This window comes from Paroedura picta, chromosome 3 (assembly GCF_049243985.1).
Source record: "Paroedura picta isolate Pp20150507F chromosome 3, Ppicta_v3.0, whole genome shotgun sequence".
Taxonomy (NCBI): domain Eukaryota; kingdom Metazoa; phylum Chordata; class Lepidosauria; order Squamata; family Gekkonidae; genus Paroedura; species Paroedura picta.
In genome coordinates, this window is record NC_135371.1 from 170,064,419 (window position 1) to 170,086,028 (window position 21,610).

Consider the following 21,610-nt stretch of genomic DNA (forward strand, 5'->3'; position numbering starts at 1 on the left):
TTGCGCCCCGGTCACCCGGAAGCTGCGCTTTCTTCCGCGTTTCACTGACGCGGCTTTTTCGGCGGCATGCACCGAAGCTGCGGCCGGTTGCAGTCGGCTCCGTGCGTTATCGGTGATTTTAGTCGCCGCCATTCCACCCCGAATGTGCGTTATTTCCCCCGTGCATAATGGGTCAATGAGAGCAAAATGGGATATTGCCCGTGTGAGTACCATGTGGACCTATGACTTTGCCCTGACCTGGATAGGCCAGGCACCCCGATCCTGTCAGATCTCGGAAGCTAATCAGGGCCAACCCAGGTTAATATTTGGATGCAGTTCCTCCAATGAACACAGGGGAGGTCACAACACAGAGGCAGGCAATAGCAAACCACCTCTGAATGTCCCTTGCATGGCTTCCAGGGAAACCGTGGACAATCCGCTACAGAACACACACCATGCAATAAATAATAACAAAACCGGGAATTCAATGGAAATGCTGCCTCATGACTCTCCTCAGGGCTGCCTTCATCTCGCTGTTCCTGAGGGTGTAGATGAAGGGGTTCAGCATGGGGATCACCATGGTATACATCACAGTCGCCACCGTGTCCTGAAGGCCTGGGTTCTTGGCATGTGGCTTGAAGTAGACCCAGCTTATACCCCCATAGAACAAGACCACCACAGAAATGTGGGACCCGCAGGTGGAGAAGGCTTTGCGCTTCCCGATGGCAGAGGGAATCTTCATGATGGAGTAGAAGATGAAGGCATAAGAGATGATAATGAGAACAAATGGCCCCAGGATGTCCACTAGCCCCTCAGTCATCACGATTAAGTTTATGACTCGGGTGTCAGAGCAAGTCACCTCCAGAACAGGGTTAATGTCACAGATAAAATGGTGGATCTCCCCAGGGTTGCAGAACTCAAGTCGGGCCATTAAAATGGTGTAAAGCAAAGAATGGATCGTAGGGATGGTCCAGGACATCGTGGCCATATGGAGGCAGCGTTTGTGGCTCATCAAGCTAGAATAATACATTGGATGACAGATGGCCACATAGCGATCAAAAGCCATGGAGGACAGCATGTAGCTTTCCACATTTCCAAAATAGATATAGAAAAATATTTGTGTCAGGCAACCGCTGTACGTGATGGTCTTTTTGTGAGACAATACGTTTCTCAGAGTTTTGGGGATGATGGTGGTGGCAAAACCCATATCAGCTACTGCAAGACAGCTCAGGAAGAAGTACATGGGTGTTTGCCGGAGCTGCATGTCACAGCGGATCAACAGGATGATGGTCATGTTCCCAAAGAGACTGAGTAAATAAATGGAGAGGAAGAGCAAGAAGAGAACCCGCTGAACTTCTGGTTGGGATGAGAAGCCATGAAGCAAAAATTCAGAGATCTGCGTTGTATTCTTTTGAGCCATTAGAGTGATGTTACTGTAGGGAACAGAAGAACAGAAGAGCCTGAGAAGAGCCCTGCCAGGCCAGACCAGAGGTCCATCCAGTACAGCATCTTGTTTCTCACAATGTCCAACCGGTTGACCTTGAGGGCCTTCAATTAGATTGCCTCCTAGCTTGGTCATTCAGAGGTCTTCTGCCCTAATATATGGAAGCTCTAGAATCTACTAAGTGACTGATTATCCATGTTTCTATCTAAATCACACTTAAAGCTATCTATGCTTGGGGCCATCAGTACGTTCACTGGTAGTGAGTAAAAAAGTATTTCCTTTCATCCATCCTGAATCTATCTACTGTGGCCCATAAAGTACATTGGATGTCCCTGTGCTCTAGTACTTTTGGAGGAAGAGGGAAAGTGAATTTAAAAACACCGGCATTAATCTGCTTTAATACTGTGAGATATATGGATTTGAATGTGTACTTCTGACCTGCAAAATATAGTGTTTCTTGAACTGGTGCCTTGGTGAATTAAAAAGCACAGACAATTGTCTGTTTTAATACTAAGATACATGTTTGAATTCTTATTTGTATGTGTGTGTGTGTCTGGGAGAGAGGGAGAACAAACACAGAAATTTACTAGACATCCTAGTTTTCTGGAATTAGAAAGGGATCATAGACTAAGACCCCTTTCTGCTCAGGAAGCACATTCATTTGAAATCATGTATTTTTGACTAGCAGGTCAGTTGACCTGCACAGGGAATAGAACGCTTCCTCTCCTGCTCATGTTTTTCTTCAGTCCCAAAGCCACGCCCCAGCTGTGGTTGCAGGTTTTCTCTCACGTTAGTAGACTCCCAATATACAGATGTTTTAATGGAACGAATGAAGAAATATAGTGCGAAGGAAGGAAGGAAGGAAGGAAGGAAGGAAGGAAGGAAGGAAGGAAGGAAGGAAGGAAGGAAGGAAGGAAGGAAGGAAGGAAGGAAGAAAGAAAGAAAGAAAGAAAGAAAGAAAGAAAGAAAGAAAGAAAGAAAGAAAGAAAGAAAGAAAGAAAGAAAGAAAGAAAGAAAGGAGAGGAAGTGTCAAAGGGCAGCTCCCAGGGTAAGGCTAAAAGAGGCATCCCATTCAAGGACATAACACGTGTACAAACTTAGAGCAATGTAGGCCCCCCCCAATAACAAAGCATGCTGAGTCCCTCACCCCAACACTTACTTGCCTGATTAATAAACACAGCAAAAAAGAAAAAGAAAAAGAAAAAAAGCTTCCATTTGCAGCGGTAGCAGAATTTATGCTCATGCCAGTTTGAAGGATACGAGGTACAGAGACATCAGAAGGCAGGAAAGGCAAGCTTCATCTTCCTCCTAGGAAACACACTCTCCCTCCTGCAGATCTGAGGCGTACTTTGCTTTGCCAGAGAAAGCACCTCTGATGGACCATTTATGCACTAGGAACTTCACTGCCCCAGTTCCTGTGCAGGAGCACAAATCAGGGGTGGATGAGGTGCACCAGGTCAAATGCTCCCCCATGTGGGTGCAGGAAGAGGTGGCGCAACCTGCCAGGACTAAAACTCCAGCCTGCAGCTCAGCATGAAACCTCCAGTGCATAAACGGTCATGGCAGCACCAGCTTTTGTTCGTGCCTTCAAGCCCTTGGAGTTTTGATATCCAGGTGGGAGGATAGCTCAGCTGGGCTCCCTCTCTGGAGATTCTCTAGATGCCAATTCTGAGTCACGTCCTCAAGGGTTTAACAGTGAGCCTCTGTTTGCAGCATGCCCTCCTTAAGAAATAGATGTCCGTGGAATTGCAGCACAGGATCCACATGGAATCTACCTCAACCAGAGACAGAAGAACTACTGTTAAACTTAATTTTTCAAAAATGACAGATCCATTTCACTGAGATCAAGTTTAGTGTTGACATATCCATGCCTAAGAGCCTCTTGTGGCAGAGAGTGGTAAGGCAGCTGTCTGAAAGCTTTGCCCATGAGGCTGGGAGTTCGATCCCAGCAGCCGGCTCGAGGTCGACTCAGCCTTCCATCCTTCCGAGGTCGGTAAAATGAGTACCCAGCTTGCTGGGGGGTAAACGGTCATGACTGGGGAAGGCACTGGCAAACCACCCCGTATTGAGTCTGCCATGAAAACGCTGGAGGGCGTCACCCCAAGGGTCAGACATGACTCGGTGCTTGCACAGGGGATACCTTTACCTTTTTATCCATGCCTAAGACAAAACGATCTCAGCAGGGCATACTGTGATAGCGTTCTCCTCCCAATGCAACCATTATCTCCAGGAGATACTCATCACTATAATCTGGACATTGTTCAGAGAGATCTCGTTTTTCCATTTGTTAGCAGGAACCCCATCTTCTCACTCAGGGGCAGTACACCCCCATAAACATCCTTCCTTTAATATTATGGGCAATATGCGGTGAATACCATAGCCTTGACTAAATGCACTTTTGTTGACAGGGTGATGTCTCTGCTTTTTAGGATGCTGACTAGATTTGCCATAGCTTTCCTCCCCAGGAGCAAGCGTCTTTTAATTTCTTTGCTGCAGTCCCCATCTGCAGTGATCTTGGAGCCCAGGAAAATAAAATCTGTCACTACTTCCATTTCTTCCCCATCTATTTGCCAGGAATTGAGAGGGCCGGATGTCATGATCTTTTTTGATGTTGAGTTTCAAGCCAACTTTTGCACTCTCCTCCTTCACCCGCATCAAAAGGCTCTTTAGTTCCTCTTCGCTTTCTGCCATTAGAGTGGTATCATCTGCATATCTGAGGTTGTTGATATTTCTCCCTGCAATCTTGATCCCAATTTGTGACTCATTTAACCCCGCCTTTCTCATGATGTGCTCCGCATACAAGTTAAATAGGCAAGGCGACAGTATACAGCCTTGCCGAACTCCTTTCTCAGTTTTGAACCAATCAGTGATTCCATCTTCAGTTCTCACTGTTGCTTCTTGACCTGCATATAGGTTTCTCAAGAGACAGATAAGATGCTCTGGTATTCCCATCTCTTTAAGAACTTGCCACAATGTGTTGTGATCCACACAATCAAAGGCTTTAGCATAGTCAATGAAGCAGATGTTCTTCTGGAACTCCCTAGCTTTCTCCATGATCCAGCGCATGTTGGCAATTTGATCTCTAAAATACTCTATGGACAGGTTCAAAAGGGGAAAAGAATAGAACTTGTCAAGTTCATTCTGGGAATTGTCACACATACTCAGTACAGCTAGCATTAAATGAAAAATGAGCTTATAATTGCCCAGGTTGCATTTTCCTCCAACATATTTTTTTTTAATTCCTTTTAAAGGAAGCATTATTCCAATAAGATAGGTTAAGTACCATCATTTGGGTTCTTTGTGTGGGAAATGTCATTCCCATGTTACCCATTTTGTGGGTAAAATTTAAGTCCTAAAAGAAATGGTTATTACTGATGTACGCAAACCTGAGCCTGCATGTTTTCCTACAACCTGCGTGTTTTCCTACAAAATATAGTTTATATGATTAAAAAAAATAACTTGCTTCATTTTTTCCATGTTAAAAAGCAACAGACGGGGACAAATTAAATATAAATCACATTGCATTTTGAATGCATTCTCTTTCCAGTGAAAAAATAGGTCATCTTTACTGATGATATGGGTTAAGCAATGTTGGAATAGACAATGTCTGGTGTACAAAGATGAGAGGAAGATCCTGCAGGGGGCAGCAAGAAGAGTGCTACATAGGATAGTGAGGCCAGGACCTTCTTTCCTGTTAAGTGTCACTCTTTGTCTGTCTCCAGATAGCTACTCTTAGGGGCAATTTCCTCCTTCTTCTCAGATACCGCATCTTCAAGTCTCTCTCTCTCAGCTAGGCATGTAGTCAGGCTCTGTCTCTGTCTCTCCTCTGCACTATCAAGTATGGTAATTCTTTAATAAATCCTTTTTCCTGTTCATAATACAGTGTGTGCAACTTCAATGACTTATTTACTCTGCCAACAAAGGGTTATGGGCCCAGGATTAAGTACATACCTGTATAAGATAGGAGAATCGCCAGGGGCTCGATGTGAGCAAGCGAGGACAAAGGACCAAAGATGGCCACATGTGGAGTATGGCGCAAGCAGAAAGGTAATTCTCAGTTCCGCAGGGCCTGCAAGATGGAGCTCTTCCACCAGCATTTGCTTGTAGCCAGGTCAAGGAAGAACTTTGGGCTTCCCCCCCCAAGACATTGGGTTTATGGGAACTACTGGGTTTTTAAGGGTGTTGGGGCTAGGGAGAATTTGTTGTATTGTTTTTATACAATTTTATTATTATTATATTGTTGTACTCCTCTGCAAGTCAGTAGGCTAAGAGCATGTGGTTAATAAATACAATAATAAATTAAAAAAAATAAAATTCAGTTAAATGGAGAGGGAAACTCCTCATGTATATGGGAAAACTTCTGTACTTCAAGACCTGGCTTGGATAGCACAGGCTAGCCCTATCTCATCAGAACTCAGAAGCTGAACAGGGTCATCTCTGGCTAGCACTTGAAAGGGCGACTTCCAAAGAATACCAAGGTCATGAAGAAGATGCAGGAAATGGCAAAGCAGCCTGGCTGCCAGACAATCTTAGGAACTCCTGGCAGCATAACACACATGCCGTACAATAAATAAATAATAACAAAGAATAAATCTTTACTTTGGGGGATCTCAAATCTCCCAGAAAACACTATTTCAAAATCAATGAAAATACTTCCTAATGACTCTCTTCAGGGCTGCCTTCATCTCAGTGTTCCTGAGGCTGTAGATGAAGGGATTCACCATGGGGTTGACCATGGTATACATCATAGCAGCCCAGGTATCATGGCGCTCCGCCAAATTCGAATTGGGCTTGAAATAAACAAAGCTGATCCCCCCAAAGTACATGACCACCACGCAAACGTGTGACACGCATGTGGAGAAGGCTTTGCGCTTCCCAGTGGCCGACGGGATCTTCATGATGGAATAGAAGATGAGCAAGTAGGAAATGATGATGAGCACAAATGGCCCCAGGATCTCCACTATTCCCTCCGTCCTCAGTACTAGCTCTATTAGGTAGGAGTCCGAGCAAGAGACATCTAGGACAGGGTAAAGGTCGCAAAAAAAATGAGGGATTACCCCAGGATCACAGAACTCAACACGGGACATCAAAAACGTATATACCAAGGAGTGGAACATGGTGAGAGTCCAGGACGTAGCTGCCAGTTGGAGGCAACGTTTGGGACTCATCACAGTGGAATAGTTCAGCGGGCTGCAGATCGCTACGTAGCGGTCATAGGCCATGGAGGCCAGAAGGTAGCTATCTGCATTGCCAATATGGATATAGAAAAACATCTGGGCCAGGCAGCCATGATAGGAGATGGTCTTTCTCTCAGATAACAAGTTCTGTAGCGTCTTGGGGACAATGGTACTGGCGAAACCCAAATCAGCTACTGCAAGGTGACTGAGGAAGAAGTACATGGGGGTTTGGAGAAGGTGCCGATCGCAGCGTATCAACAAGATGATGGTTGCGTTCCCCAGGAGGGTGAGCAAATACATGAAGAAGAAAAGGGGGAAGAGGAGTTTTTCAACCTCTGGCTGGGAGGAGAATCCACGGAGGAAGAATTCGGAGACCGGAGTCGTGTTCTTGTGATTCATTAGTCCGATGCTGCTGTAAGGGTGGGAATAAGAAGAGAAGTAGATAGGCCTACAGCCAAAGTTGGCTGGCAGATTTCCCCTCCCCTCCCCCTCCCCCCGCCAATCATCTAGGTACCAATCTGCATAGGAGAAACTGAGCTGCCAAACAAACACATCCCATTTGAAAGGGTGCAGTTCTGAGTAAAGAGTCAATGAGTTATCACAGGGGGGTAATCACTTCCCTGCTACTCCCACTTTTTGCTCCCCCATACCCTGACCCAGTATTCCAAATTCATATTTGACTACTCCTAACACTGCCCGCCTGAACTATTAATAGCACATTTTGTAGGCTGGTCTGATATCATTGGTTTGTTGGTTTCAATGTGCTGATAAGTGTATACTGGGTTGTGGGTTACGTGTACTACAAAGTGTACTACTGAGAGTTTATTGCATTATACGTAATGTGTACTGCCCAGTGTCTGATCTCTGTGGCCTAAAGGCCCATTTCAAAAGTACAGTGTCCTTTTAAAGTATACTGTATTATTAAAGAAATAATTTGTTAATTTTTTAACGTATTTTAAGCACCCTAGGCATTCTTCCTTCCTCACTCCACTTCCAATCTCCCTCCTTCCTTCCTTCCTTCCTTCCTTCCTTCCTTCCTTCCTTCCTTCCTTCCTTCCTTCCTTCATTCCAAGAAGTGGCAGGTCTGTCCCAATAAATTGAACAGGAGAGACTTGAGGCTCTGGCAGAAACAAATTAAGTCAATAATTAGGCAAGCAAAAAAAGCAAGAAACTAGCCACAGAAACAGTGGGGCCTTTGGATAACCAAGGAATCAAGGGGTTGCTAAAGGAAGATAGGGAGATAGTAGAGAAGCTCAATGGCCTTTTTTGCTTCTTTATTCACTGTGGAAAGTGTGGGGCAAGTGCCCATGCCATTGTCCATGTTTTCAAGAAGGGAGTGTGAAGAACTGAGAAAAAAATGAGATGACCAGAGATGAAGACCTAGACATACTGGGGAAATTAAAAACCAATAGTCTTCCAGGTCCTGATGACATATATATGACAGTCCTTAATGAACTCAGATGTGACATCGATTCAGGTGGTTAGCCATGCTGGTCTGAAGTAGCAGAGCAAATTTTGAGTCCAGTAGAGATACTGGCAGCTGGGAAGTGCCAGAAAGGGTCGGGAGGATGAAATAACTGGGAAGGTACATTGCCTAAGGAGGTGGTGAGCTCCCCCTCACTTACAGTCTTAAAGCAGCAGTTGGACAGGATCCTGGATGCTTTAGGCTTATCTGGCATTGAGCGGGGGGTCGGACTAGATGGCCTGTCTGGCCCCTTTCAACTCTAGGATTCTATTATTCTAAGCAGCAGCTGGACAAAGACTTATCCTGGATGCTTGAGGCTGATCCTGCATTGAGCAGGGGGTTGGACTAGATGGCCTGTCTGGCCCCTTCCACCTCTATGATTCTATGGTCTAAGACTACAGAGCCTGTGAGGAACTGGGAGGGAAGCTCCTGGACCACATCCAGTATGACAGGCAGTATAGTCTTTCTGAATATCACCCGTAGCCTAGACCTAAAGACCTCCTTTGCCTTAACTCTCTCCTTTCTCCTTAATCATTACAAAACATTCAGTCACCAACAGGATTTTGCCAAGAACGTTGCAAATTTCTCCTGTCATCAGAACATTCCGAGAGGCTGTTCTTTGTAGCGGCAACATTAGGTGGCACTCAGAGAAGAAACACCATGGTAGGTTTGTTGACGGTAGAAACCTTTCCGTGCACAAAGTTTTCTGACTTACCCAGCTGATTAATAAAGCCCCAAATACACTTTTGGTTTGCCGAAGCAAGAGATAGAATTGCCTGCATTTAGTTGATGTTGCCAGTCTGAAGGATGCAGGGATCTTTTGTTGGGGAGTAGAGCCGGCCCATTGTTTGTTGCAGTATAAGGTGATGCAATGGTGCCGCCAGCTTTTCTTAATGTCTTTGGACTCTGGGGAGCGATGGTACCCACAACGCAGGGATGGTGCGACTGGGTTCCCTCTTGAGAGATTCTCTTGGGACTAGCTTGAAGACACCAACTCAAGGGCTTCACCAATTAGCCTCCTGTTTACAACAAGCCCTCCTGAGAACGTTGTCTGTGGAGCAGCATTAAAGGACCCACAAGGGACTTGCCTCACGCAGAGAGAGGACGTCAGAGCGTTGCAGATGTGCCTCCTCCCTTTGCTTCCCTACCAAAAGACCACAGCCATTCATCATGAGAAGAATCACCACCCAAGTCATGTTGGCCAATGACCTGGCAAGGGGACAACCATCAAGTAAATTCAGTCAGATAGATAGGATCTGCATAAGGTCAACTGGTTGTGCTGCAGTTACGCTGGAAGTTTTTGAGGTTCCTTGGCCACTGCAGGCACAATGGCCCTCTCATTTACTGAGCAGGTCTGAAGGCCCAAATCCCCAGATTCATTCATTCATTCATTCATTAGATGTCTAGTCCACCTCCTCCTTAGACTCAAGGCAGATTCATTCATTCATTCATTCATCCATTTGATTTCTAGTCCCCCTTCCTCCTTAGACTCAAGGCAGATTACAAGATAAAACCCAATAAAACCCCACAGAACCCTATTCTTAAAACCAAAACCTCAGATGGCAGAAAAATTCTCCAGTCCTCCCCACGGCCATCAGAAAGGGTCGGCTGATGACGTAAGATAGCCTGAGGGGGGCCCAGTGGTCTTAAGACACCCGGTTGCTGGTGGCAGTTATGAAACAACCTTTGGCAGCAAACTAAAAACAGCAGTTCAACAATACTTCACAGGGAGTAAACCTCCTTGGATAAAATGGAGATTTACTTCAGTTGGAAAATTCCAGGATATTTGGGGGGGGGGGAGTGCAGTATGGGGATGGCAAGGTATGGGGAGGAGAGATCTAATAGGGCAAAATGTCAGAGTCTACCCTCCAATGCAGCCATAGTCAAGAGCAGAGGTAGTCAACCTGTGGTCCTCCAGATGTTCATGGACTACAATTCCCTATCCCAGATGTTCATGGACTACAATTCCCATGAGCCCCTGCCAGCAAATGCTGGCAGGGATTCATCGGAATTGTAGTCCATGGACATCTGGAGGACCACAGGTTGACTACCCCTGCTCAAGAGGACATCAGATTTAATTCCAGGAGACCTCCAAGACCCACCTGGAGGTCTAAACCCTACTCTAACTCAATCTCCAGGATTGTGCCCAAGAGACTTAGACACATTTCGAGCCCATCCATCTCCTGTTGGCTCTTCCTCTGTTCCTGCAGCCGTCAACTTTTCCTAGCGCTGCTGTCTTTGCCACCATGAGTTATCTTCTCATGATACGACCAAATTATGATGCCCTCTGTTTAGTCATTTTAGCTTCTTGGCAGACTTCAGGCTACATTTGCTCTAGAGTCCATGTTATTTCCCCTTTTGGCAATCCAGTGTATCCATAAAACATTTCAAATTCACATCCATATATAGTAATGGGCACTACCACCATCTGAATTCTTGACTTACAGCAACACTTCTTCGCAGTTGAGGAGCTTTTCTTCTTTTGAAATTAATTGTTTTTATTTTGAAAAGAGAAATAAGAATGTAATAGAAATATTGGAGGGATACTGAAAGGAAAGTTTGTGACACTTACCAATACATACACAATTATTTAGATATATACAAGAAAGAAGTTTATTTTCTTCTTTTCCTCCTCGTCATACAATGATCATTATTTTAATTATTATAACCAACGAATTGTACCATTATATTTTTTCATTATATCATAATTTTCATCATTACTACATATCCCATGTTACACCTCATCAGATATTTACAACTGGTAATATGTCAAAATCCATTAAAATGTGAAAATCCATTCGATACATCAAATTTAAAAAGAAATTTCAATTCTTTATCCTTTTATGTTCAAATTTTATTCACATTTATCAAAGTCCTATATTTACTATATAACTGTATACAATTTTAAATTGTTCTAAATTTTTGTCCTGCTTTCATAGTAAATTTTCCATTTCTCCTTAAGCTTCTAGAGTAATTTACTTTTCTGAGATGACGTTAATTTCATTATTTTTGTTTACTCATTTTATTATTCCATTCTTCTAAACCTGAACAGATATTACTTTTGGAACTAAGGAAAAATATTAGTAGAGAATCTTGTCCCCATTTAAAAGAATATGATAAACCCATCCATTCTACACAGATAATTAGATGAGAATGAATATTTGAGTCCCAATTATTTTATCCTGCCCCCCCAAAAGGAGATCTCACAGGAAAGGAGCCTTTTCTAAGAACTTCTTCACATGGGTAAAAACATAAGGACCCAAATCACTTTTTACTCTTAAGAAAAACACTAGGATACCTATATGAAAATTTTCCTCCCCAGCTAACTTCTGCACAATATCATTGTGCTGTTCTCCCCCTTCAGGTCCATCCCCCCTTAACTTCTCTGAAGGCTTTCCCAAATCTTCTTTAGTATGAATTTTCTGCAAAGATCACATTCAAAGTGACTTTGAACTCTGTGGACAGGAAGAATGTTCATACCTTCCTAACCACATCTTGTGCTATTTCATTGTAGATCCATCATCCCCCCTCCCCCAGTACACCATCAGACTCTTTGCTGGCCACTTTTAAACAATTGCCATAGGGTTGCCAGCTCTGAGTTGTTAAATCCTTGGAGTTTTGAGGGTAGAACCTGGGAAGGAATCTCAGCAAGATATAATATCCTGAAACCCATCTTATAAGCATAGAATCATAAAATCATAGAATCATATTGTTGGAAGGGATCTCCTGGGTCATCTAATCCAACCCCCTGCACTATGCAGGACACTCACAACCCTATCGCTCCTCCACTCTAACCTGCCACCCCTTGAACCTTCACAGAATCAGCCTCTCCGTCAGATGGCTATGATTCTATGATTCTATGATTCTACCTACTAATTAAAGCTGGGAAAATGATCTCCCATGGCAAAGAGGAGAGCAGCAGGCACCATCACGCAGCCTGGGGAATGCCTTGCTTGGAAGCTCTATTGCCACTTTCTACAGTTGCAGCCACAACGAGAGCAAAATGGGATATTGTCCCTTTAAGTACCAGGAGGACCTGTGAATTTGCCCTGACCTGGATAGCCCAGGCAAGCCCAATCCCGTCAGATCTTGGCAGCTAATCGGGGCCGACCCAGGCTAGTGCTTGGATGGGAGACCTCCAAGGATTTGGATGGAGTTCCTCCTAGGAACACTGGGGGATCATGACATAGAATCATAGAATCATAGAGTTGGAAGGGGCCATACAGGCCATCTAGTCCAACTCCCTGCTCTACGCAGGATCAGCCCTAAGCATCCTAAAGCATCCAAGAAAAGTGTGTATCCAACCTGTATATGGCAGTAGGTAATGGCAAACACCCTCCGAATGTCCCTTGAGTGGCTGCCAGGCAATCTGCAAATCTCCTGGCTACACAACACACACCATTCAATAAATAAATAACAAAAATGGGGAAATCAGTGGAAATGCTGCCTCATGACTCTCTTCAGGGCTGCCTTCATCTCACTGTTCCTGAGGGTGTAGATGAACGGATTCAGCATGGGGATCACCATGGTGTACATCACAGTCGCCACTATGTCCTGGAGGCCTGGGTTCTTGGCATGTGGCTTGAAGTACACCCAGCTCACACCCCCATAGAACAAGACCACCACAGAAATGTGGGACCCGCAGGTGGAGAAGGCTTTGCGCTTCCCGATGGCAGAGGGAATCTTCATGATGGAGTAGAAGACGAAGGCATAAGAGATGATAATGAGCGCAAATGGCCCCAGGATCTCCACTAGCCCCTCGGTCATCAAGACTAAATTGATGACTTGATTGTCAGAGCAAGACACCTCCAGAACAGGGTTAATATCACACATAAAATGGCGGATCTCCCCAGGGTTGCAGAACTCAAGTCGGGCCATTAAAATGGTGTAAAGCAAAGAATGCATCATGGGGATGGTCCAGGACATCGTGGCCAGTTGGAGGCAGCGTTTGTGGCTCATCAAGCTAGAATAGTACATTGGATGACAGATGGCCGCATAGCGATCGAAGGCCATGGAGGCCAACAAGAAGCTGCCTGCATTGCCAATGTATATATAGAAAAATATTTGTGTCAGGCAGCCGCTGTACGTGATGGTCTTTTTGTGAGACAGTAAGTTCTTCAGGGCTTTGGGGATGATGGTGGTGGCAGAACCCAGGTCAGCTACTGCAAGATAGCTCAGGAAGAAGTACATGGGTGTTTGCCGGAGCTGCATGTCAAAGCGGATCAACAGGATGATGGTCATGTTCCCAAAGAGGCTGAGTAAATAAATGGAGAGGAAGAGCAAGAAGAGAACCCGTTGAACTTCTGGTTGGGATGAGAAGCCATGAAGCAAGAATTCAGAGATCTGCGTTGTATTCTTTTGAGTCATTAGAGTGATGTTACTGTAGGGAACAGAAGAAAAAGAAGAGCCTGAGAACAACCCTTCCGGATCAGACCAGTGGTCCATCCAGATGCTGATCTTCTTTCTCACAATGGTCAAGCAGTTGATCTAGAGGGCCATCAAGTATATTGCCTCCTAACACGGTGATTCAGACATCCATTGCCCTAGTATATGGAAGTTCTGGGATCTATTGATCTACCTAATTCAATCCTAGCAATGCTTGTGGCCATCACTACCTCCACTAGTAGTGAATTCAACAGTAATTCCTCATTGAGTAAAAATTAGTTTCTTTTGTTCATCCTGAATCCATCTACTGTAGCCCATAAAGTACATTGGGTGTCCCTGTGTTCTCATATTTTGGGATAAAGAGGAAAAATTACAAGGGTGGCATGGGAGATACCAACAGCACCAAGCTGTTCGGCGCAAAGTACCCTTTACTCTAGCACTGGCCCCGACCGTAAACCTGACAGTAGAGGTCCAATTTACAGGCTCTATGGAATGCTGAAAGCTTTCAAATTCCATCAGCAGATAGTTATTGTTCCAGTTGAGCATTGTGCTACACTTACCTGTTCTAAACCTGGTTTCTGGATCCTCGTAGTTACCCATGCTCCCAGTAACAAGAAAACAAAGTTCAGACTGTTCAGTTCCAAGGCAGTGAATCTGCCCCACCCCTCAGACTGAGACAATCCCTGTTTGTCCCCAGTGCGTGTCCTCTCTGCCATTTTTGGTAGAGAATGAATGAGGTGGCCAAAGAACAGGAGGAAGCTTTGGATGTCTTCTCAATGGGAGATGTGTGCCACTGTGGGAAAGTCTCTTACTATTGGGAGATTAACTTAATATAGCAGAGGTGGCCCAGTCACAGAAGAATGATATCAAGTTCAAGAAATAAATCTCTCAAGATGTACATTGTACAAAAACAAAATTAAAAGGCTAACTTGCATTGATTCAAGTAGATCTGGTTCACATTCTGGTTGTAGTCAGAGGAAGAGAAAGAAGCCTAAACTAAAGAGTATTGTCCCTATCACAAATGGCCAGCTGGCCTGTAATCATGTGTGTGGGAGCAGGAGGGCATTGTCTCTTCAGATCTCTCCATATGTGTGTCCTTGGAAGGCCATGTTGAGAGAGGGAGAAGACAAAGCAAGCGAGAGAAAGGAGGTATCAAAGGGCAGCTCCCAGGTAAGGCTAAAAGAGGCATCCCATTCAAGGACATAACACCTATACAAACTTAGAGCAATGTAGGGCCCCCCAATAGCAAGGCATGCTGAGTCCCTCACCCCAACACTTACTTGCCTGATTAATGAACGCAGCAAAAAATAAAAATAAAAGATTCCCTTTGCAGCAGTAGCAGTATTTATGCATCTGCTACTGATGTTGCCAGTCTAAAGGATACAAGGTACAGAGACATCAGAAGTCAGGAAAGGTGATTGTCATGTTCCTCCTGGGAAACGCACTCTTCCTCCTGCAGATCTGAGGCGTACTTGACCAGAGAGAGCACCACTGATGGCAGCACCAGCTTTTGTTCATGCCTTCGAGCCCTTGGAGTTTTGGTACCCAGGTGGGAGGATAGCTCAGCTGGGTTCCCTCTCTAGAGATTCTCTAGACGCCAATTCTGAGACACGTCCTCAAGGGTTTAATCATAAGCCTCAGTTTACAGCATGCCCTCCTTAGAAAATGCACGGCTGACAGATGCACAGACTAGCTGATACCCAGCAGGGTCTCCTCAACATCATTACTCTTCTCCACCTGGCCACCCAGACCATGACCATCTGAAGGTGCAGAGAGGCTGGAGGTGGTTATGCTGTGAGCACTCATGGGAACCCTGAAAGAAGTGTCACAGGGTCCTCTGTCACTAACATGGGGCGTGGATGCACAGTCATGGGTTTTACAGCTTCCGTGATGATCCCTGTGGGAGAGGTGCTCAGAACATGAGCATCCATAGTGGTGGTGGGGTGGTGTATGGAACATGTTGGAGGGCTCCTCTCCTGTCTTCAATGGACATTTTTTGTGCCATCTTGCTTGCGGCTTACAAAACAGCACATTGTGATGGATTAAATCTTTGTTCGCTTAGTTGTTTCCATGAGTTGTCTGGTCGCCATGTTCATGGAGTAGGGTTGGGTGCTATCTACCTGACCCTATGAAGTTCCACCTCATTGGGTTTTCAGAGCAAGAGAGGAGTGGAAGTGGTTTTCCATGGCCTTCCTCTGCCTCGTGTCAGGATTTATGTTGGCACCTATATTTTGCCATTGGTTGCTGAATGCATGTTTTGCTTTTCTATGTTCCCAGCAGGAGCAGGGTTGGTTATTAGTTTCATGCTGCTCTCTGTGTAGGCTTCTTATGTTAATAGGCGGCCGTTGGGAGGGGAGGAGACTCTGATCTTATCTGCAAAGCCCTGCCTTCAAAGACAGGGTGTCCAGAGTTTGCAGTTTGCACCTGGTTTTGAGAAATGGGTCTGGGAAAGTGGAGAGGTTACTTTCCAAGGAGATCCAGCATGGAGGTGGAGTCGATAGAGATCATATCGATCTGTATTTGTATTGGCGTTCAGCCTTAACAAAGGTTTTCACAGACTTAAGACATCACTTTTGCTGAACAAACCAAACCTGTTTATGGGGAAGTCGACTGAGAACCTGACATGTAGCAGTCCAGGTCTTTCTTGTTGGTCGTCCATCCAAGGACTTTCTGTGACCAAGTTAGCTTAATTTCCTAGCTCTGTTGAGTTTTAGCTAATCTGGGCCATTAGAGATGCTAGGGACAGACAGGAAGAGTTCAGCTGTAATGGGGAAAAGCTTGAAAAATGACTCCCCACTTAATTGGGGGGGGGGGGTTGCAAGAGGACTGGAGGGCTGAACTGATGATCCACACAAAAGAACTGGTGCTCCTGCCCTCCCAGCCAAATGGAGAAGCAAGAGGAGAGACCACTTGGGTAGCCAAAGGGTTAACATTTATTTTGCTAACAAAAGGAAGAAAAGGTCCCTTTACAGTCAGACAGAAAGCAGCTTGCTGGGAACAGCGGTATATAAATCTAATAAATAAATAAATAAATAATTTTTATTCGATGAAGCAAAGATAACCACTTTCTTTTATACATTCCGTTCCATTCCTTATCCCTGTGTCTAATTTGATTGGTTACAAAGTTACGACATAACCCAAGGCGTGACCCAAGTTAACGATGCATGTGTGAGTTTCTATATTACATCAGAGCAGTTTCTTAGTGGAACAGGCTTCCTCGGGAGGTGGTGAGTTCTCCATCTTTGGACATTTTTTAACAGGGGCTGGAGAGCCATCTGACGGAGAGGCTGATTCTGTGAAGGGGTGGCAAGTTACAGTGGATGAGCGATAGGGTTATGAGTGTCCTGCATAGTGCAGGGGGTTTGGACTAGATTACCCAGGAGGTACCTTCCAACTCTATGATTCTATGATTCTAGGTGGTTTCTGATTGATCCCTGATCTTGCATGTTCCATCTCTTTGTGCAATCTGTCTTCTGCTGGGAAGATAGCCAAACCTGGGGACATTCTCCCTCCAACCCTGCTAGGAAGTTGACAACTCTATGCAAGTGAAGTCATTCCCGCAATCCTACATCCTATAGTGCCTCACATACAACACTGAAGAAGGGGTCCAGGCATAAAACTGAAATCAAGGGCCAGAGAAGTGTGTCGCCATATGAAATGTGTTGGTGTGGTTATATCTTTATTGATGTCAGTGAACCCTGGTCTATGTGTTGTCATGAAAACTCAACAAAGCTATTATCTTGGTGAATAGTAAAAATATACATATTTGTTTATTTCATGTTTGATGGCAACACATTGAAAATATTTTAGACTTTCAGGCCTCTGACCAGACCAAGAGCTCACCATAAGGTGAACTGCTCAAGCAGCCATCTTCCCCGCCCCCAATCACACTGAATTTTTTTTCAATATTTTCCCTGCAGTTAAAAAATGCCTATGTCATCACGAAGTTATGGGTTCCGAGAGTTGGTGGCATGTCAAAATGGGAGGGGTAACAACCCAGGAGGATACAGAGAAATAACCAATCCTTGAGAAACCTGATCATAGATCTCCAGATACCCCTAGCTTGGTCCATCATGGTCAATGAAAACGCTTCTTAATGACTCTTTTCAGGGCTGCCTTCATCTCACTGTTCCTGAGGGTGTAGATGAAGGGGTTGACCATGGGGTTAACCATGGTATATACCATAGCGGCCCAGGTATCTTGGCGATCGGCAAGGTTGGAATTTGGCTTGAAATAAACAAAGCTGATACCCCCAAAGTACATGACCACCACACAGATGTGGGATCCGCACGTGGAGAAAGCCTTGCGCTTCCCAGTGGCCGAAGGGATCCTTAGGATGGTGTAGAAGATGAACGCATAGGAAATGATAATGAGCACAAATGGCCCCAAGATCTCCACAACCCCCTCGGTCAGCAACACTAGATCTATGACTTTGCTGTCAGAGCAAGAGATGTCTAGAATTGGATAAAGGTCACAGTAAAAATGCCGGATTTCCCCAGGGTTGCAGAACTCGACGCGGGACATCAAAAAGGTATAAAGTGTGGCATGGAACATGGTGATAGTCCAGGACGCTGTGGCCAGCTGAAGGCAACGCTTGTGGCTCATAATGGTAGAATAGTTCAGTGGGCAACAGATGGCCACATAGCGGTCATAGGCCATGGAAGCCAGAAGGTAGCTATCTGCGTTGCCGATGTGAATGTTGGCATACATCTGGACCAGGCAGCCATAGTAGGAGATGGTCTTCTTCTGAGATATTATGTTCTCAAGAACCTTGGGGGTGACGGTGCTGGCAAAACACAAATCAGCTATTGCGAGGTGGCTGAGGAAGAAGTACATGGGGGTCTGGAGGAGTTGCATATCAACATGGATCAACAAGATGATCGTGATGTTCCCCAGGAGGGTGAGCAGATACATGGAGAGGAAGAATGGAAAGAGGAATTTTTCAACCTCTGGGTTGGATGAGAAGCCACGGAGTAAGAATTCTGAGACAGGAGTGATGTTCTTCTGATTCATCAGTCTGATGCTGCGGAGTGGATAAGAAACACAAGAAAACAATTCCTAGTTATGCAATTCTCCCACCATGATCTAACTGTCCGTTCTGGGTAGTAGAAACTCATGTGCCTGGAAAAAGGATAATTTTGTCACGGTACACTTTTGAGTAATAGAAGAAGAAGAAGAAGAAGAAGAAGAAGAAGAAGAAGAAGAAGAAGAAGAAGAAGAGTTGGTTCTTATATGCTACTTTTCTCTACCTGAAGGAGTCTCAAAGCGGCTTACATTCGCCTTCCCTTTCCTCTCCCCACCACAGACCCCCTGTGAGGGAGGTGGGGCTGAGAGAGCCCTGATATTCCTGCTCGGTCAGAACAGTTTTATCAGTGCCGTGGCGAGCCCAAGGTCACCCAGCTGGTTTCATGTGGGGGAGCACAGAATCAAACCCGGCTCGCCAGATTAGAAGTCCGCACTCCTAACCACTACACCAAGCTGGATTGGTGTAGAAAAGGAGAACAATTTTTTACACCCCTCTTTCCTCTACTCTAAGAAGTCACAGAGCAGTTTACACTCCCCTCCCTTTCCCTTCCCCACAACAAGCATCTTATGAGGCAGGTTGGGCTGAGAGAGTACTGAGGTAAAGTGACTGGCTCGAGGTCACCCAGCATGCCACATGTCTCTCAGACTGGCATACAATTCCTTTCCCTTGCTCTCTCCACAGCAGCCACTTTGTGAGGCAGGTGGGGCTGAGAGAGCTCTGAGAGAACAGTGACTGGCCCAAGGTAACCCAGCAGGCCTCAGGTCTCTCAGAGCGGCAAGAGGGTGGGCTATAACAGGCCACCAAGAGAGCCAGTTTGGTGTAGTGGTTAGGAGCGTGGACTTCTAATCTGGCGAGCCAGGTTTGATTCTGCGCTCCCCCACATGCAACCAGCTGGGTGACCTTGTGCTCACCACAGCACTGATCAAGCTGTTCTGACTGAGCAGGAATATCAGGGCTCTCTCAGCCTCCCCTCCCTCATAGGGTGTCTGTTGTGGGGAGAGGAAGACGATTGGAAGCCACTTTGAGACTCATTCAGGTAGAGAAAAGTGGCATATAAGAACCAACTCTTCTTCTTCTTCAAATAAACTGGCGATCCTCTAAGTTAACAGCATAAGAGGCACCACAGCATCACCAAATGTCACCCATAGTCCACACAGAGCTGCAAATTCCTTTGCCTTCTAGATCTCACAGCAGTGTTTGATCTTGTAGACCAGGGGTAGTCAAACTGCGGCCCTCCAGATGTCCATGGACTACAATTCCCAGGAGCCCTTGCCAGCATTCGCTGGCAAATGCTGGCAAGGGCTCCTGGGAATTGTAGTCCATGGACATCTGGAGGGCCGCAGTTTGACTACCCCTGTTGTAGACCATGAGCTTCTGGCTCACCATCTCAACAAGGGGTCAGCCTTACAGTGGTTGGTCTCCATTCTCCAAAATCAGGTTCAAAGGGCAATCCTTTGGGGAGGAACTGTCACACAGCTGCCAACTCCATTGCAGAGTTCCTGCATATCTTAGAGACTGCCTCTCTGAGTATGTCCCCCAAAGAGCACTCCATTTGGCTAACACCAACTTACTGCTGGTCCCCAGCCCCAGAGAAGTATGCCTGGCCTCGACTTGTAGCTCCTGTCTGGTGGAATGAGTTTCCAGTTGAGGTCTGGGCCCTTTTGGAATGGTCAAATTCTGAAGGGCCTGTAAGACGGTGCTGTTCCACTCGGCATATGGTTGAGTCCCAGGCTAAGCAGTAAGTGATATCTGAATGGGGACCCCCTGCCATCCCCTCTGTTTTCCACCTAAGCCTGTCCCCAGGTCTAGTTTATCTGTCCCCAGGTCTAGTTACAGAGCTTGGTATGTTGGGTTTTGTCTATGGTCTTAACAGATTGTTTTCAATCTATGTGCTTTTATCTTGTACAAAGTTTTCATTGTTGTGAGCTCCCCCAAGACTTTCACAGGAGAGGGGTAGCCTAGAAATTTAAAAAAATGATGATGATGATGATGAAGTCAAAGAAGAAGAAGAAGAAGAAGAAGAAGAAGAAGAAGAAGAAGAAGAAGAAGAAGAATTCGGTTGGCTTACTTGAAACCTTAGTGGTGCAAAATGGCTTCAAGTCACAGCTGACTTATGGCAAACCTGTCAGGTTTCCAAGGAAAGCGTCATTCAGAAGTGGTTTGCCCTTGCTTGCCCCTGTCAATCCTGGACTTTCTTGATGGTCTCTCATCTGAATACTAACCAGGGCCAATGCTGCTTAGCTTCAGAAAGCTCAGGTTGGTCAGTTCCATCCAGGCCAGAGCAGAAACAAACAAAGGTGGTTGGCCATTGTCTCCTGCTGCATAGCTAGCTTGGTTTTCCCTTGGTTCTCCCATCCAAGCACTAACCAAAGTCAACCTTGCTTAGCTTCTGAAATATCAAGAGATCGAATTAGCCTGGGCTATCCTTACATTGCATGAAGTATTCTTACTTACCGAGTTGATGTATACAGCCCAAAATATGTTTTCCGCTTGAGGAAGAAAGAATAGAAATTGGGCAGGTTGTTGCCAACGTGAAGAATGCCAAGGAGATTGTCTAGCCGAGCAGATCTGGCACATTATACAGTAGGTGCAAAGGCACCACCAGCTTTTCTTCATGTCTCCAGCTCCTATGGGGCTGTAATGCCCATAAGGTAAGGATGAAGGATGACTCAGCCTGGTTCCCCCTTGAGAGGTTCCCTAGGGCCAAGCTTGGAGACACCAAGCAACTTAGCTTTTGTTAACACAAGCTCTCCTGAGGAAACCGGTGGAAGGAAATTTGAGTCCCTTGCTGCAACCATCAAAGGCACACATGCAAGATAGAAACCATACGCACTCCAGTCATATCACCCGTAATTAAGAACATAAGAGAAGCCTTGTTGGATCAGGCCAATGGCCCATCCTATCCAACATTCTGTCACTCGGTAGCCAAAACCCAGGTGCCATCAGAAGGTCCTCCAGCAGGGCCAGAACTCCAGAAGACCTCCCACTATTGTCCCCCAAGCAACAAGAATTCAGAGCATCACTGACCCAGACAGAATGTTCCCTGTGGCTAAGAGTTCTGCTCCATATGTTTAGATCCCAAGTCTCCTGTCTCGGTTCCTTGTATGCCTCCCCCAGTTCCCAGTCACTCTTCC

General features: G+C 45.5%; 4 protein-coding genes across 4 annotated transcripts; all 4 read right to left on the reverse strand.

Moving 5' to 3' along the window:
• Positions 1–463: 463 nt before the first annotated feature.
• Positions 464–1,402, reverse strand: LOC143831438 (olfactory receptor 1L1-like). The gene has a single exon (XM_077324429.1). The coding sequence runs from the start codon at positions 1,397–1,399 to the stop codon at positions 464–466; it is 936 nt and encodes a 311-aa protein (XP_077180544.1). The 5' UTR covers positions 1,400–1,402.
• A 4,661-nt stretch (positions 1,403–6,063) lies between these two features.
• Positions 6,064–7,002, reverse strand: LOC143831439 (olfactory receptor-like protein DTMT). The gene has a single exon (XM_077324430.1). The coding sequence runs from the start codon at positions 6,997–6,999 to the stop codon at positions 6,064–6,066; it is 936 nt and encodes a 311-aa protein (XP_077180545.1). The 5' UTR covers positions 7,000–7,002.
• A 5,494-nt stretch (positions 7,003–12,496) lies between these two features.
• LOC143831440 (olfactory receptor 1L1-like) lies at positions 12,497–13,435 on the reverse strand. Its single transcript, XM_077324431.1, has one exon. The coding sequence runs from the start codon at positions 13,430–13,432 to the stop codon at positions 12,497–12,499; it is 936 nt and encodes a 311-aa protein (XP_077180546.1). The 5' UTR covers positions 13,433–13,435.
• Positions 13,436–17,527: 4,092 nt separating this feature from the next.
• On the reverse strand, positions 17,528–18,466 carry LOC143831441 (olfactory receptor 1468-like). Its single transcript, XM_077324433.1, has one exon. The coding sequence runs from the start codon at positions 18,461–18,463 to the stop codon at positions 17,528–17,530; it is 936 nt and encodes a 311-aa protein (XP_077180548.1). The 5' UTR covers positions 18,464–18,466.
• Positions 18,467–21,610: the final 3,144 nt, after the last annotated feature.

What these genes read in the sequence shown, in the direction of transcription:
- LOC143831438 (XM_077324429.1), bottom strand. Translation starts at nt 1,399, where the DNA reads ATGGCTCAAAAGAATACAACGCAGATCTCTGAATTTTTGCTTCATGGC.
- LOC143831439 (XM_077324430.1), bottom strand. Translation starts at nt 6,999, where the DNA reads ATGAATCACAAGAACACGACTCCGGTCTCCGAATTCTTCCTCCGTGGA.
- LOC143831440 (XM_077324431.1), bottom strand. Translation starts at nt 13,432, where the DNA reads ATGACTCAAAAGAATACAACGCAGATCTCTGAATTCTTGCTTCATGGC.
- LOC143831441 (XM_077324433.1), bottom strand. Translation starts at nt 18,463, where the DNA reads ATGAATCAGAAGAACATCACTCCTGTCTCAGAATTCTTACTCCGTGGC.